The sequence below is a fragment of the Typopeltis vanoorti genome, chromosome 13 (genome assembly GCF_054136105.1).
Source record: "Typopeltis vanoorti isolate ZY-2024b chromosome 13, IOZ_Tvanoo_1.0, whole genome shotgun sequence".
NCBI lineage: Eukaryota > Metazoa > Arthropoda > Arachnida > Uropygi > Thelyphonidae > Typopeltis > Typopeltis vanoorti.
This window is the reverse complement of record NC_143561.1, coordinates 73336235-73351263: the sequence shown is the minus strand read 5'-3', so window position 1 is coordinate 73351263 and position 15029 is coordinate 73336235. Positions and strand designations below refer to the sequence as shown.

Genomic DNA, 15029 nt, shown 5'->3' with positions numbered 1-15029 from the left:
AAAAATAGAGTTGGAAGAGTTTGAATATACAAGCCATCTTCTGTTTTGCTTCTCTCCATTTGCGATTGTCCTAACATAGTGAGCTGTGGATAAACACCTCTTGTTGTCATCTTTTGGAAAATCATTTTCAGTCGGAGGAGACGTTGGACCACGTTGTACAATTTGTGTTAGTGTTGCGTTGTTCAAAAATTTTTTGGGCCATGTTGCTGGATCATCAATAGTAAATAGTTCACCTTCCTCTGGTGTCTCAGTTTTAGAATCTTCAATACTCATTGTTTGACCAAACGCGTCATGTTCTCTGCTTCCTTTGAGTATTTCAGAACTCTCATTATTAATTAATGTTGAAGCCAAAGAACTGTTTGTAGTTATTTCAGAACTCCCGTTATCAAATGATATATCTGAACAAATATATGAGTTCATAAATTTAAACAGTGAATTTCTTCGACATTCCTCAGTCACTTCTTTTTCTTGTTTTTGCTTTCGTTTTTCATGCCCACTTGGGTATTTTCTTCAATAATAATCTCTCTCACGACTAGTCATACTCTAGAATTAAATACGATAGATTTAATTATAAAATAAGTTAATAAATTAAAACAAAATTACTTGCCTGATAAATAAAATATATCTAAAATAGATAATATTAGAAAATAAATAAATCTAATATAGATTAAAAACTGCTATTGAAGAAAAATTCTGATGTCGGATAACCTAAAACCAGTTTACAAAATATATTTTTTAAGATGTTTTGCAAGTAATGTCACATAAAAAAATTGCCATGACAGTACATGTATATACTTACTTGTTCATAAAATCATAAACCAAAATCCAAAAATTCCTTAAAATTATTAAAAACACCTGTTTTAAAATGCACTTTTCCCTATTTAACACTATGTTGTACAATATTGTTATATATCTTAGAGTAATTTCAAATACTACTGCTCTAGCGCTATGATCTTAAAATTTATTCCCTATAGCAATTACTTTATCCAAATGTTATTTCATCGAACAATAGGGCCAGACCGCAGTTCTGGCTCCGGCCATGAGATACTGGACGAGCAGTAATGCAGTGCAGTGCCAAAGAAAGAACGACGCACCGTTATCAGTATAATTTTAATGTATTTTCATGAAAAATTCGGTGTTTATTTTACCAAGAAAATACATGAAAACTGTGCGGTGACACGGGGCCCTGTGCCACCGCACAGTTTGCACACCCATGAATACGGTCTGGGCTGACTGTATACCTAGAGTCCGAATAATAAATCAAGTAGGGGTTAAATGGATGAATAACACCATTAAGCTTGAGCTGCAAAAAAAGAAACAACTATGGACAGAATTTAAGGAATAAGGTGACTGGCAGGCACATGAATGGTATAAAGCACAGGCCAGAAGGGTAACAAGTGTGGTAAGAAAAGCAAAAGCGGATTATGAAAGAACATTAGCCATGCAGGCTAAAAAGAATTCCCAACAGTTTTTTCGATATGTTGCAAGTAAAAGAAAAAATGTATACAGCAGAATGATTTTAAATAATGTCGATGGTAGGGAGGTAACCAAATCAGTTGATATAGTGCAATTACTGAGCAAGCACTTTGTAAGAGTATATCATCCAGGTGGTGACATTGCAGGAATGAATGAACCAATAGCTTATACGGGAATTGTGGTGAATGAAGTGGAGGTGAATAGTCTGTCACAAAACCTCAATGTCAATACATCTGTGGGATTGGATGGTATACCAATACGTGAAGCAGCTAAAGAATTGTCAGTGGAATTTGAGTCTCGGGTCTGGGTTAGTCCCGATGGGTGGAAAGAGGGGGAAAATAGTTCCACTGCATAGCGTTTCAAAGACTGCTGTTGTAAATTACCGATCGATCAGCATATCAGGAATCGTTGTCAAGGTCTTGGAGGAAATAATCAAGAGGAAAATACAGGATTAGATAGATGAAAATGGGATACTGTATGGGGGACAGCATGGTTTTGTGAAGGGTAGATCATGCCTCAGTAACTTGCTCACGTTTTATAACACAGTGACAGCTGAACTGGATAAGGGAAATGGGTTTACAGTGATTCTACTGGACCTTGCTAAGGCCTTTGACAGGATACCACATGGAATTTTAATCATTAAACTGCAGCATATGGGGATGGATATAGGGCTGGTGAGATGGATAGGAGGGCGGTTGATGGAGAGATATCAGAGAGTGGTTTATTCAGGTGTAGAGTGCAAAAGATGGCCTGTGACTAGTGGTGTGCTGCAGGGTTCTGTTCTTGGACTGCTACTGTTCAATTTGTTCATTAATGATATAGGAAAGGATCTGAGAGGAAGTATTCATTTGTTTGCTGATGATGCAAAGTTAGGTAGAGCAATAGTGAGTGCACAGCATGTCAGAATTTTGCAGGATGATTTGAATAGTTTGGAGGACTGGGCTAAGAGAATGGATGTCAATTTAATGTGGCAAAGTGTAAGGTTATGCATTTTGGGGTGAAAAGATTAGCAGCAGTATATCACATTGGTGGAACCATACTCCAGGAGATTGATGAGGCCAGGGATTTGGGAGTGTTGGTGGTGGATAGGGAGTTGAAGTTCAGGGGGAACATCGCAAAAGTGGCTAAATCAGCTCATCAAATCACTTGGTTGCTGAAAAATACTTTAACAAGTAGAAACAAACAGGTTATTGTTCCTCTGTATTGGGCCTTCATAAGACCCCACCTAGACTACTGTGCCCAGATATGGGCGCCAGGGTTTCTTCTCGATGGGGAGGATGTGGAGAGGATCGATCCAGAGACGAGTGACCAAGATGATAGCAGGTCTATGGAATGAACCTTATGAGAGCAGGTTGAAGATGTGTGGGTTGCAGAAATAGGTTGATAGGCAAAAAAGGGGTGATATGATTGAGACATACAAATTACTGAAGTGGAATTACTGAAGGGTTTCTATAAGATTAATTCAGAAGATATTTTTGTGAATAGGACTGGTGGTGGGAGGACTGGGGGGCCATACATGAAAGCTGGGCAAGAGTGTAGTTAGCAAGGGTGTTAGAGCTAGGTTTTTTACTTGGAGAGTGGTGAATGAGTGGAATAAGCTGCCAGAGTCTGTTGTGGGTGCCATGACTGTGAATGAGTTCAAAGCAGGATATGATAGATACTGTGTGAATATCGAATAGTTGTTCTTGATATGATGTTAGGGCCTCCCTCGATGAGTCTATCGACTCCTTGGAGTTGCCTGTAATAATAATAATAATAATAAAAAGTTTGCTAAAGGGGAAGGGGGGGGATCCCATAGCAGTATCATTAATCTGTTTGTAGATTTTTCCTCCCCATGTAAGGTAATCTGCATGCCTAATGAATTTGAATAATTCTAAAATATATGGGGAGGAAATTTAGACTTGACCAAATCAGGAGTGTCTATTAGTGATACATTGGTAAATATGTCTGAATTTTTAAGGATATGATTTTTAACTAGTGATCTGAAATGGACTGAATTTTTTACAAAAGTAGAGGAGTTGCCAGTAAAGGGAGCAAGAGACTTGGCTAATTGTTGAGCAAGTTTATAAGTAGGACTATATATGCTATCAACTATAGGGGTAGGTGATATTAGATTTGTTGATTTTTGGTAATCCATAAATGCGGAGTGGTTTAACATGAATTGGTTTTTTTTTGGGTTTTTTTTGATAATTTCATTTGTCCAGGAAGTCACTTTTTTCAATAATTTGTGGACTTTTTTTCCTTTCAGACATAGTGGGGTCTTTTGATATGTAGAACAGTCACATGGGAGATCTTGCATTTTTTTTTTTGTTGTAATCCTCCTGATCCATGATAACTGTTGCATTTTTCCCTTATCAACTTTTGTAATAACAATATTTTTATTCTTATACAACTTTTTTTCAGGTAGCTATTTCATTATGTGGTATATTACTTTTTGGTGGTTTAGCCTTGTTCAGGATACTTGCTATATCTAAATGCACATTATTAGCCATTGCAGGTGAAGATTGTAGATGCCTCATTCTACCTTCATCATGATTTCTTACTTTGGAATTTGTTTGGGTGTGACAGTAAAGTTATGCCCAAGACTGTGAGCATTCTTCAGTGAGCGCTTGTGCACGATAAATTTACAACCATGCTGTCTCGTCGAAGTTGAATCAGAATGTAGTATGTTGGTGCTGTTGTAGGATTTCATATTTCTTCAGGTGTTTCCTTTTAACTTGTAAGTTGAAACTGAAATTATCCAGAAAATTAAACAGGTTAGCCTTCCTCAAATGATGCTATGACAGCGTTATTATTCCAGCTTTTCTCAAATTTAAAGGAAAGTTAAATTCAGCAAAGGAACATCGTATTTACTGACAGGCAACTTTAGCGCTTATCCAAGCACAAATTCCACTACTCACATAGAGCTCAATAAGTTAAACAGCTCTATCACCACTCTACATGAGGAATTAATGTGAACCGTCCTATATCACATCTCCAAAGTTTTACAGCAAAAAAAGGATTCACAAAAGTTAAAAGCAAACACCTACACTTCTACAAATCCTACAACAGTGTGAACATACTATGTTCCAACCACAACTTTGACAAGACTGTGTGGCTGTTAATTTATCATCATAAGTGCTTACTGAAAAAGCCAAGAATGCTCTCAGTCTTGGGCATAACTTTGCTGTCACACCCAAACAAATTCCAGAATTAGATCCCTTAAGGGGATGTTTCCCTTAGGACGCTCAAGGGTTGTTATCAGGGTTAACATGGAGGAAATTTTTCAAAGAATGGGAGAGGAAAGGGGTAGAACAAGAGGCTATCCTTGAAAACTGTATAAGGAGAGTGTGAGTAGAAGGTTCTGTGGTTGGTGAACAGAATAGATTCTATGAGTGTGTTGTGAATGTAGAGACATTGATTCAGTTGAACACGTTCGCTGCCAACTACGAGTATACTCATATTTGGTATATGAGCCTCACAAGCCAACTACGAATATACTCTTATGTCAATTACCGACCTCCTATGCCAAGTACGAGTTAACCCGTAGTGTAAGCACGTTAATTTGAACCCTTGGCTTTTGAATAAAGCGGAGAGCACGTCTGGGGGGGGGGCTTGGTAGAAGAAAAATAATTTCAGCAAAAAAGTATAGTATATTATAAGAGGTATTGTTGCATAAACTGTATTTATTAATGCAAATAAAACAATTTTTTGAAGTTTTTTTCAACATATATTTATATATGATATATCATCATCTGAGTCATCGCTAGAGTCATCTGTAGGATTATAATCATCTTCAGAATTAAAACCAAATAATTCATTCCATTCATCATCGCTCATATTAGTGTAAGCTTATAATTCTTCATCAGTAAGCTTTCTTTTACTGACCATGGTGTAATCGAAGGTTTTTATTTAGATAATTTTAAATTTTAAATAATTGTAAGAGTAGATGCAGTAAACCTTACTGCACTGAATGTTGAATCAAAATTCTGTCTGATAAGCCAGCTACGAGATAACTTGTGCTGACCTTGTAGAAGTAAAAGTGCTTGTCGTACGGTAACAAAACTATTGCCTTGGGAGCGTCGTAGCAAACATGTTAAGGCACGTTGGATGAGCTTCATTCATGATGGTGTGTACCTTTCATAATGAGTCTGTGAATCCATGGGGGTCAGATGTTAAAAATAATAATAATTTTGAGAGAGGATAGAAAGAAGATGATGAGAGGGATAGCAGAAGAATTACCACTAACAAAAGTAGGAGTTCAACTAGAAGGTAGTATTGACTGAAGCAGTGCATTTGAGGCAGTCTTGGATGAAATGGTATTGGGTAAAAGCTAGCAGGGAAAAACATATGGCAATAGTTGCTGTAACTCAAGGGCTGCAAAGTGAGATTTAGATGATATGTATCATCAATTAAGTTAGCGAAGGTAAGTGATGCAAAGTGATGCCATCATCCATAAATGGATGATGGCATCACTTTCTTTAAAAAAAAGAAAGAAAGTGGATGGAATTTAAAAAAGTCCAATTTGTCTCCTGAATATGCTCTGATATAGCACTGAGTCACAATATGGTCCAGAGTTTGTCTTTGAGCTCCACAATCACAATGCGGGGATGGCCATTTACCCCATTTAAAAGCATGTCTGCATATACACCATGACCAGTTCGTATTCTATTAAGCTGAGTGCAGGATTTTCATAGGAGGTGTGAGCATGCATCAAAACTTTCTTGTAATTCTTTGAGAGAAAATTTTGTGATGTCATCTGTCTGGCTCTCCCACTGTTCTTGCCACTTGCTTCAGGTCAAAGTTAGATTGTAGTAGTAGTAGTAGTTGGGCTAATTGTAGTGGTGGATGTCTTGATCTCAATCATCGTTCACTTAAGTCTGGGAGATCTAAATGTATTGATAGGGCTGTGTTCTCCAAGATTTTCTTATACTCCTGTAAGAGAGCCTGTGTAGATTCAGTGGAATCACTCCTGTGCAGATTCAGTGGAACAATGTTACTAAGAGCTGGAAGCCAGTGTGTAGGCATTGATTTAATTGTGCCAGAAATCAGTCTCATTGTATTATTTAGTTGGCTATCAACAAGTTTAACATGTGTGCTATTTAGCCACACTGATAAGCAATATTCGGCAACAGAGAAAACTAGACCAAGAGCTGTAATCCACAGATTATCAGCTGTTGCTCCCCATATTGTGCCTATTAATTTTTGTATTATGTTGTTACGGGTTCTTAACTTAGCAGAAACGTTTGTTAGGTGTTGCTTGTAAGAGAGTGTGCAGTCCAGGGTCACACCCAAGCACTTTGGAAACTTATTGTGACGTAGTAAACATCCTTCAAAGAAGATATGTAGAGTGACATCTGCCATGTGATTATTAAGGTGAAAGCTTGATACTTCTGTTTTGTCTGGATTGAGCTGGGGCCTCCATTTTTTGTAATATTCACCTATTGTTTTCAGATCTTTTGTAAGTACATCTTCAGCCTGACTCATGTTTTTGTGTCGAATGGCAATTACAGTGTCATCAGCATAACAGAACTTGCGTGAGATGGTAGGTCATATGTGTATAGGTTATAAAGTAAGGGTGCCAATACTGACCCTTGTGGAAGACCATTATTAAGTTTTCGTTGTTGGGACATTTTATTTCCTAATATAACTTGAAAGAAACATTTCAGTGAGCATGGAGGAAATTAAGTGTGCAGTCCGTTTACATAGGACAATGCTAAGAAATTTGTATATTAAGACCTTCATGCCATACTGTATCATAGGCTGCTGTTAGGTCCAAGAAGACAGCTGATGTTTTTTCTTGCTTCTGAAATCCAGCTTTTATGTATGATGTTAAAGTGAGCACTTGATCACAGCAACCACGTTTTTCTCTAAAACCAGCTTGTTCAATCGGGACATGCTGCATAATTGGTATGGACAATCTGTTGTACAGAAGGCGTTCTAACATTTTATAGGTGCAACTCAATAAAGCAATAGGTCTGTAACTTTTTGCCTCCTGGGGTGGTTTTCCAGGTTTAAGAATAGCAACTATTTTTGACTTCTTAAACTGGCTAGGTAGTCGGCCAGTCAATAATATATCAGAAAATAATTCACAGAGCCATTTTATAGTATTTGGCCCGCTATTAATCAGAAATTCAGGATGGACACCTTGCCTGCTTTTGATATAGTTTATGACGGCTTTTACTTCATCTATAGTGAAAATTGAGGCATATTGTGAGAAAGCAGGGGCATTTATTTTTAAAACTCTAAGTTCTTTCTTAACTTTCTTGGTATGTTCACTGTCCCTAGGTGCCCTTGACATATTAATGATTTGATTAGCTATTTTCTCAGGGGAGATAATTGTGCTTTTTCTTTTGTCTGATGATGTCCAGACAAAATATCATTAATGATATTTTGTCTGAGGGAAACACACAGCTTGTGTTGCCTCCAATATCATATTCCTTGAAGGGATGATTTGTCTAATTTGTTCACTGTGTGCAATAAAGTAACAGTTGAGTTTGATACGTATTGATTTATTTGTTACTTGGCTTAGGCATTTAACATATATCATATAGAGCCCTGTTGTGTATATTTTAGTAAATGAGGATGGACATGAAAGTGTGACATAGATAGGAGAGTGTTGATGGACAGATATCAGAGAATAGGGTATGGTGAGGAAAAATCAGAGAGGGCAGCTGACCAGTGCTGTGCCACAGGGCTCTATACTTGGGCTGCTTATGATGATAATTAATTTAAACATTAATGAAACTTGGAATGATTTAAGGGATAATATATATATGTTTGCCAGTGATGCTAAGCTGGGGGGGGGGGGGGGAGAGTTAATGAAGTTAGAGATCCTGCAGGATGATTAAAATAGAATAGCAGTCCAGGCAAAGAATAATGGTTTGTCACTACACTATGGTGAAGTGTTTGGTTATGCGCTTTGGAATGAAAATTTTATAATGCTTTATATATGGAACTAGGTTACAAGTAGCTGATGAATATAGAGATTTGGGAGGGAATGGGGGGATAGACACAGAATTGCAGTTAAGAGGATGTATCACAAAAGTGGGAGAAATAATTATTAACTAGAATCACTTGGATGTTAAGAAATACACTGACAAGTAAGGATAAAGAAGTTACTTACCTCTTTATAAGGCTTTTATATTCTGAACTACTGTGCACAGATTTGGTTTCTCCTTACAAATAAGATAAATGGTAGCGAGGATCAGAAATGAGTAACTGAAATTGACCAGTTTGTGGAGTGTTCCCTTGAAGGAAAGATTGAAAGTTTGTGGGACTACATAGTGTGATAGGTTAAAAAAGATTTTATGGGATAATTGCACAAGTAATTTTTCAATATATAACAAGATGAGAGAGAATAAGGGGTTACTCCTTAAAAGTTATGTAAGAGCATAGTTAGCAAAGTTATAGGGACCATATTTTTTGCTTGAAGAGTGGTGAATGAGTGAAATGGATTTCCAGAGGCTATCATGAATAATTTGTCTGTGAATGACTTTAAAGAGGTATATGATAGGCATTCTGTGAATAACAGTGTGGGGCTTCTGCATTGCATCTTCGCATTTTATCTAGTAAATCTGTTATTATTACTATTATTGCAATAGAATACTACTCCACTGCAGTAATAATATTATTAATTAATGTCATCTGTTAACATACCTAAATTAGCTCAGAATTCATTAATCTCTGTTATCCAGTTTTGACTACTCTTTTATTTCTAACTTAGATTTCAGACTCATAATAAAAAAATAAATTAACTACTGTCTCATATATTGCATCATGCCAGCCTTACTTATTATCTATCTCCATATCAAAGCTGTCATCTCCATTTCATCTGTCAACATCTTTGGATCAACTGTTGCAATTTGACAACAGTATTTTCTGTGAGAGAGTAATTCTGGATAGATAGCAAAAGGCGATTATAATTGCTTTTCCTAAACCAGGACTGGATCAAAAATGATCAAATAACTACCATCCAATTGCTGCTTGTGCAAGATTCTGGAAACAATGGTGAACTCTTGTCTTTTATAGTTTCTAGAAAGAAAAACCTTTTTTTTTTTCCCCAGAACACAATCTGTTTTCTGAAAATGTCATTCTACCACTGATCATTTTGTCCAGCTGGAGGCATCCATTAGATCCTTTATAAAACTCTAGCATCTAGTATCAGTTTTCTTCTATATGAAAGGAGAAGATTCTTTGCATGTAGAGTGGTTGGTGAGTGGAATGCATAATTCTGTCTACAGGACTCCATATAAACTGATTCAATATGTCTGCATTCACCTTGTGAATGTAGACATATTGAATCAGTTTAAGGCATGTTTGGATATACATTAAGTACAATAGCCCCTCCCACGATGAGTCTGATTCCATTGAGGTCAGATGATAATAATAATAATATATCATCAACCCATGAAGTTCTTGGTCTACCTGGAGATCTTCTTCCCTCTAATTTTCCCTCCAGTGTTTCAAGAGATATTTTCCCTACTGATCCTCTTACAGATTTAGAATTTATAAAGAAAAGTGCTATTGGATATATGACAGAAAGTTTTTTTGTTGCTACAGGCAACAAAAAAACTAGAAATACAAAATTGTTATACTCAGTCATTAATAACTCTTCAGAGAATGTGTTTATTATGGTGAAGGTTTATTTTTCACTTGGTTAGACTATAATAAATTTAGTTTAATCCTTTATCGAAGTGTGAGCAAACAAAGTTTGCGTCTGAAAATATCTTCAGGACTGAATATGGTGTTGTACTACCTTACTGGGGTAAGGTAGTATAACACTGAGCAACTCGTAGCAAAGGTGGGCCAAGCTAACATGTCTCCTATCCCAGTATCTCCCATAATGCCAAAACACATCTCCTTGCAGATATGTATAATGTTATACATTAAGGGATTGGCCACTACCAGACTAGTTTCGACCTTTATTGAGGTCTCTTCAGTGGGAGCCAGGCCCAGAGGTGCAGATACCAGGCAGAAGCAATAGTGAGTTCATCCTTAGCTGTAGGAGTTGCCAAAAGGTTTGCAACCATTTTTTATTAAATTACACTGGATTTAGAGAGAGATGTTATTTTCAGGCACAAACTTTGTTTGCTCACACTTGGATAAAGGATTAAACTAAATTTATTATAGTGTTTATTATGGGTTTTTATTATTGGCACTTTGAATTTCTAGGGTTTACTTATGTCTCTGACTGCAAGATTGTAGAGCTGATAGATCATTTTTACTTCATGCTTTGTGGTTAAAGCAAAAAGCCGGATGCTTTCATGTGAGATCTTTGGATCTCATATTGAATATCCTAGAGGATGGAAAAGTAATCTTGCTACCTTCTGTTGGCCACACAATGAAAGGCTAAGATTTCCTTTGCCTTCAGTAGTACTAGTTTCCATATTTATATTTTAGTTTTTGTCTTCCTTTCTATGATGGTTGCTGTCCTAGTTTGAACCTTATACTTCTTGTGCAGCTGCTTCCCCCACCTCATCTTCCTCTCTCTACTTTTCTCATAATCTCATGTTTTAAAAATTCCTGTTTAATTTTTCTGGTCATTCATTTCATTCCATATTTACTCTCTCTCTCTCTCTCTCTTTCTTCACCATATTATTGTTGAAAGTTTCTTTTTCACTTGGTTAGACTATAATAAATTTAGTTTAATCCTTTATCCAAGTGTGAGCAAACAAAGTTTGCACCTGAAAGTATCTTCAGGACTGGGGTAAGGTGGTACAACATCAGGGCAACTCCTTGCAAAGGTGGAGCAAGCTACCAACACTCCTATCTCAGTATCTCCTGTAATGCAAAACACATCTCCTTGCAGATATGTCTAATGTTATGCATTAAGGGAAGGGCCACTAGGCCACTACCCAGACTAGTTTCGACCTTTATTGAGGTCTCTTCAGTGGGAGCCAGGCCCAAGTGGATTATTATAGTCTAACCAAGTGAAAAATAAACTTTCAACATCTTTCTCTAAATCTAGAGTAATTTATTAAAAAAGGGTGGCACACCATTTGGCAACTCCTATAGGTAGAGGTTAAGCTTTGTGGTTAAAGCAAAAAGCCGGATGCTTTCATGTGAGATCTTTGGATCTCATATTGAATATCCTAGAGGATGGAAAAGTAATCTTGCTACCTTCTGTTGGCCACACAATGAAAGGCTAAGATTTCCTTTGCCTTCAGTAGTACTAGTTTCCATATTTATATTTTAGTTTTTGTCTTCCTTTCTATGATGGTTGCTGTCCTAGTTTGAACCTTATACTTCTTGTGCAGCTGCTTCCCCCACCTCATCTTCCTCTCTCTACTTTTCTCATAATCTCATGTTTTAAAAATTCCTGTTTAATTTTTCTGGTCATTCATTTCATTCCATATTTACTCTCTCTCTCTCTCTCTCTTTCTTCACCATATTATTGTTGAAAGTTTCTTTTTCACTTGGTTAGACTATAATAAATTTAGTTTAATCCTTTATCCAAGTGTGAGCAAACAAAGTTTGCACCTGAAAGTATCTTCAGGACTGGGGTAAGGTGGTACAACATCAGGGCAACTCCTTGCAAAGGTGGAGCAAGCTACCAACACTCCTATCTCAGTATCTCCTGTAATGCAAAACACATCTCCTTGCAGATATGTCTAATGTTATGCATTAAGGGAAGGGCCACTAGGCCACTACCCAGACTAGTTTCGACCTTTATTGAGGTCTCTTCAGTGGGAGCCAGGCCCAAGTGGATTATTATAGTCTAACCAAGTGAAAAATAAACTTTCAACATCTTTCTCTAAATCTAGAGTAATTTATTAAAAAAGGGTGGCACACCATTTGGCAACTCCTATAGGTAGAGATGACTTGCTAATGCTTCTGCCTGGTATCTCCACTTGGGCCTGGCTCCCACTGAAGAGACCTCAATAAAGGTCGAAACTAGTCTGGGTAGTGGCCCTTCCCTTAATGCATAACATTAGACATATCTGCAAGGAGATGTGTTTTGCATTATGGGAGATACTGAGATAGGAGTGTTGGTAGTTTGCTCCACCTTTGCAAGGAGTTGCCCTGGTGGTGTTGTACCACCTTACCCCAGTCCTGAAGATACTTTCAGGTGCAAACTTTGTTTGCTCACACTTGGATAAAGGATTAAACTAAATTTATTATCATTTCAAGACTTGCTATCCCCCCCCCACACTACTACATAAACTCATGAATGGCTCTCAAAGATTATTTATATACCTGTTATGTGCCATTCACTTTTTGTTTTAACTACTATTTGGAGATTATACAAGTATTTTATTTAGTTATTTTTATTAATTTAGGCTTCTTGAAACTGAAGACAACTGCCCTATGTGTACTGAAAAAGTAACAAAAGAGAGTCTTGTTAAAAATGAAGATATTCGTGCATTCTTGTATCCTGAAGGAGAGGAATGAGAGTGTTTATGTGATATTGTGGTTAGCTATTTCTGATAACAATGATTGCATTGTAATCATTTTTTTGATTATGTAAATTAGAATTGTTTCCAGAAATAACAATTTCTTGTTAGTAATAATTTTGAATGTGGTAATAATATTAGTAACAATATCAGATTTTCAATTTAGAATTGTTAGGTAAAATTATTTATTGAAAGTTTTTCATTTGGTTATATTATAAATTAAAAATACCAAGAAATGATATACTTGGATAATGGATTAAATTTCAGGACTGGTAGGAGTTGCCCCAGTCCTGAAAGAAGTTTGTTAACTTACACTTGTAATCAAGTGTAAGCAAACTTTGTTTGCTTACACTTGGATAATGGATTAAACCAAGTATATAATTTCTTGGTATCTTTAATTTAAATTTTAATTTAATTCCTTATAACTTGGAATTAGAATTTTTTAAACATGAGAATATAGAAATTAAGTACTAAATGGTACACTAAGTTTTACACTTTTAAGGGACTTTTATGTACCTTTATATATATATATATCACTCGCTTATTTAATTTCTTTTCCATTATCATTTTACTTTTCTTCCATATATGTATATATGATTTCACTTTGAAAATTAAGTTATACTGTTCAAGTCAAGGATGCAAAGTAGCAGTACTGAGCAAACTGTAGTTGTGTGAAATATGCCTTCATGCTGCTCTCTGAGAGATTTGAATTTATCTATTTCAACAATGAACTGTATTTTTACTAGAAACATTAATAATATTCAGCTTAAAAATAACAAATAACTTGATGATGGTTTTCATACACAACACCATACCATTCCCATCTTGGTGCATAATTGAATCCCAAATGTTTGATTAAAACTCATGGTTAAAACTTTGCAATCATGAGAATCAAAACCTGGGTCTTTCATACATTCTTACAAAGGTACCAAAAGTTTCTTTTCTCAGATGAAAATATTTGATTTTTTATTTTCCTGATGCAAAAATCACCAAGCACAAATTATATCAAAAGTTATATAAAAAATAATTGCTTTATAGCTTTATGTAATTTTGACAAAAGGTTTTAGTGAGTTTATGGATGTTTTATCACTTGGCTATGCTACTAATTATATATTGGGTTTTATCCTTTATTCAAGTGTTAGCAAACAAAGTTTGCACCTGAAGTACTTTCAGGACTGGGGAAACTCATGGTAAAGGTGGTATAAGTTCTCATCACTTGTTTTAGTATCTCCCATAATGTAAAGCACATCTAATAACAATAAAGAAAATCTCCTTGCAGACATATATAATGCTATGCATTAAGGGAAGGGCACTACCCAGACCGGTTTCAACCTTTATTGAAATCTCATCAGTGGGAGCCAGACTCAGAGGTGTGGTGATACTAAGGTGAAAGTAATGGAGAAGGGATACACTTGGATAAAGGATAAAACCCAATATATAATTAGGTTTTAGTGAGGTATGTTATTTTGTTTGAAAATTGCTTAATAATAACATAATAATAATCAAAATCCTATCATAATTTGTAAATACATATGAATAATGTATTTATTTACTTATAATACCTGCACACATGTATGTATATATGTGCTATGTATATAAATCTTATAAAATTGTTTCATCACATTTTCATAATTTCATCACATTCTTCACAAAGCTGATTGCTAAGTTAAGTTTGTAACTGCATAAAGACCTGCATATTTGTGATTCATGTGTTGTAATAAAGAAAATTTGCAATATTTTCTCGTAATTCCTTTATCAAAATATCTGATCATGACAGTATACGGTATTCTATCTGAATAATATACACTGGTGTCTGAAAGCTAATGATCGACTATATTTTTACCTATATATGAAAACATTTTTATGATTGCAGACAAATGTGGACATAAATTTATATTACACAAAAAATGTGTTATAAATTTCATACAAATTCAATTGCAACATGTTGTTGGCAAATGGAAAACACTAAATTATTTCAGAGAATTTGGGAGAAGAAAACAGTAGTAAAGAGAGAATCATCATAATCATAGATTATAATCTTGTACAGTGCTTACAGAAAACAATAGAGAAAGACATTTCAGTATGGAATATGTCCACCCCGAACTGCAATGAAGCTCTCACAATGTTGTACCATGCTTAGCACCAAGTGATTCAGGAGTTCTTGATGCAAACTGGCCC

General features: G+C 35.8%; 1 protein-coding gene across 3 annotated transcripts in view; it reads left to right on the top strand.

Annotated features, from left to right (window-relative positions):
* Positions 1 to 14536, top strand: part of Oseg6 (intraflagellar transport protein Oseg6) — a 745559-nt gene extending 731023 nt beyond the window's left edge. For 2 of the 3 annotated variants that reach the window (XM_090403102.1, XM_090403101.1), the window contains one exon: positions 12738 to 14536. In XM_090403102.1, coding sequence (XP_090259228.1) covers positions 12738 to 12849 — 112 coding nt within the window. In that variant the 3' untranslated portion in view covers positions 12850 to 14536. The remainder of the gene's footprint in view (positions 1 to 12737) is intronic. The other variant, XR_016549279.1, reaches the window with a different exon arrangement.
* Positions 14537 to 15029: the final 493 nt, after the last annotated feature.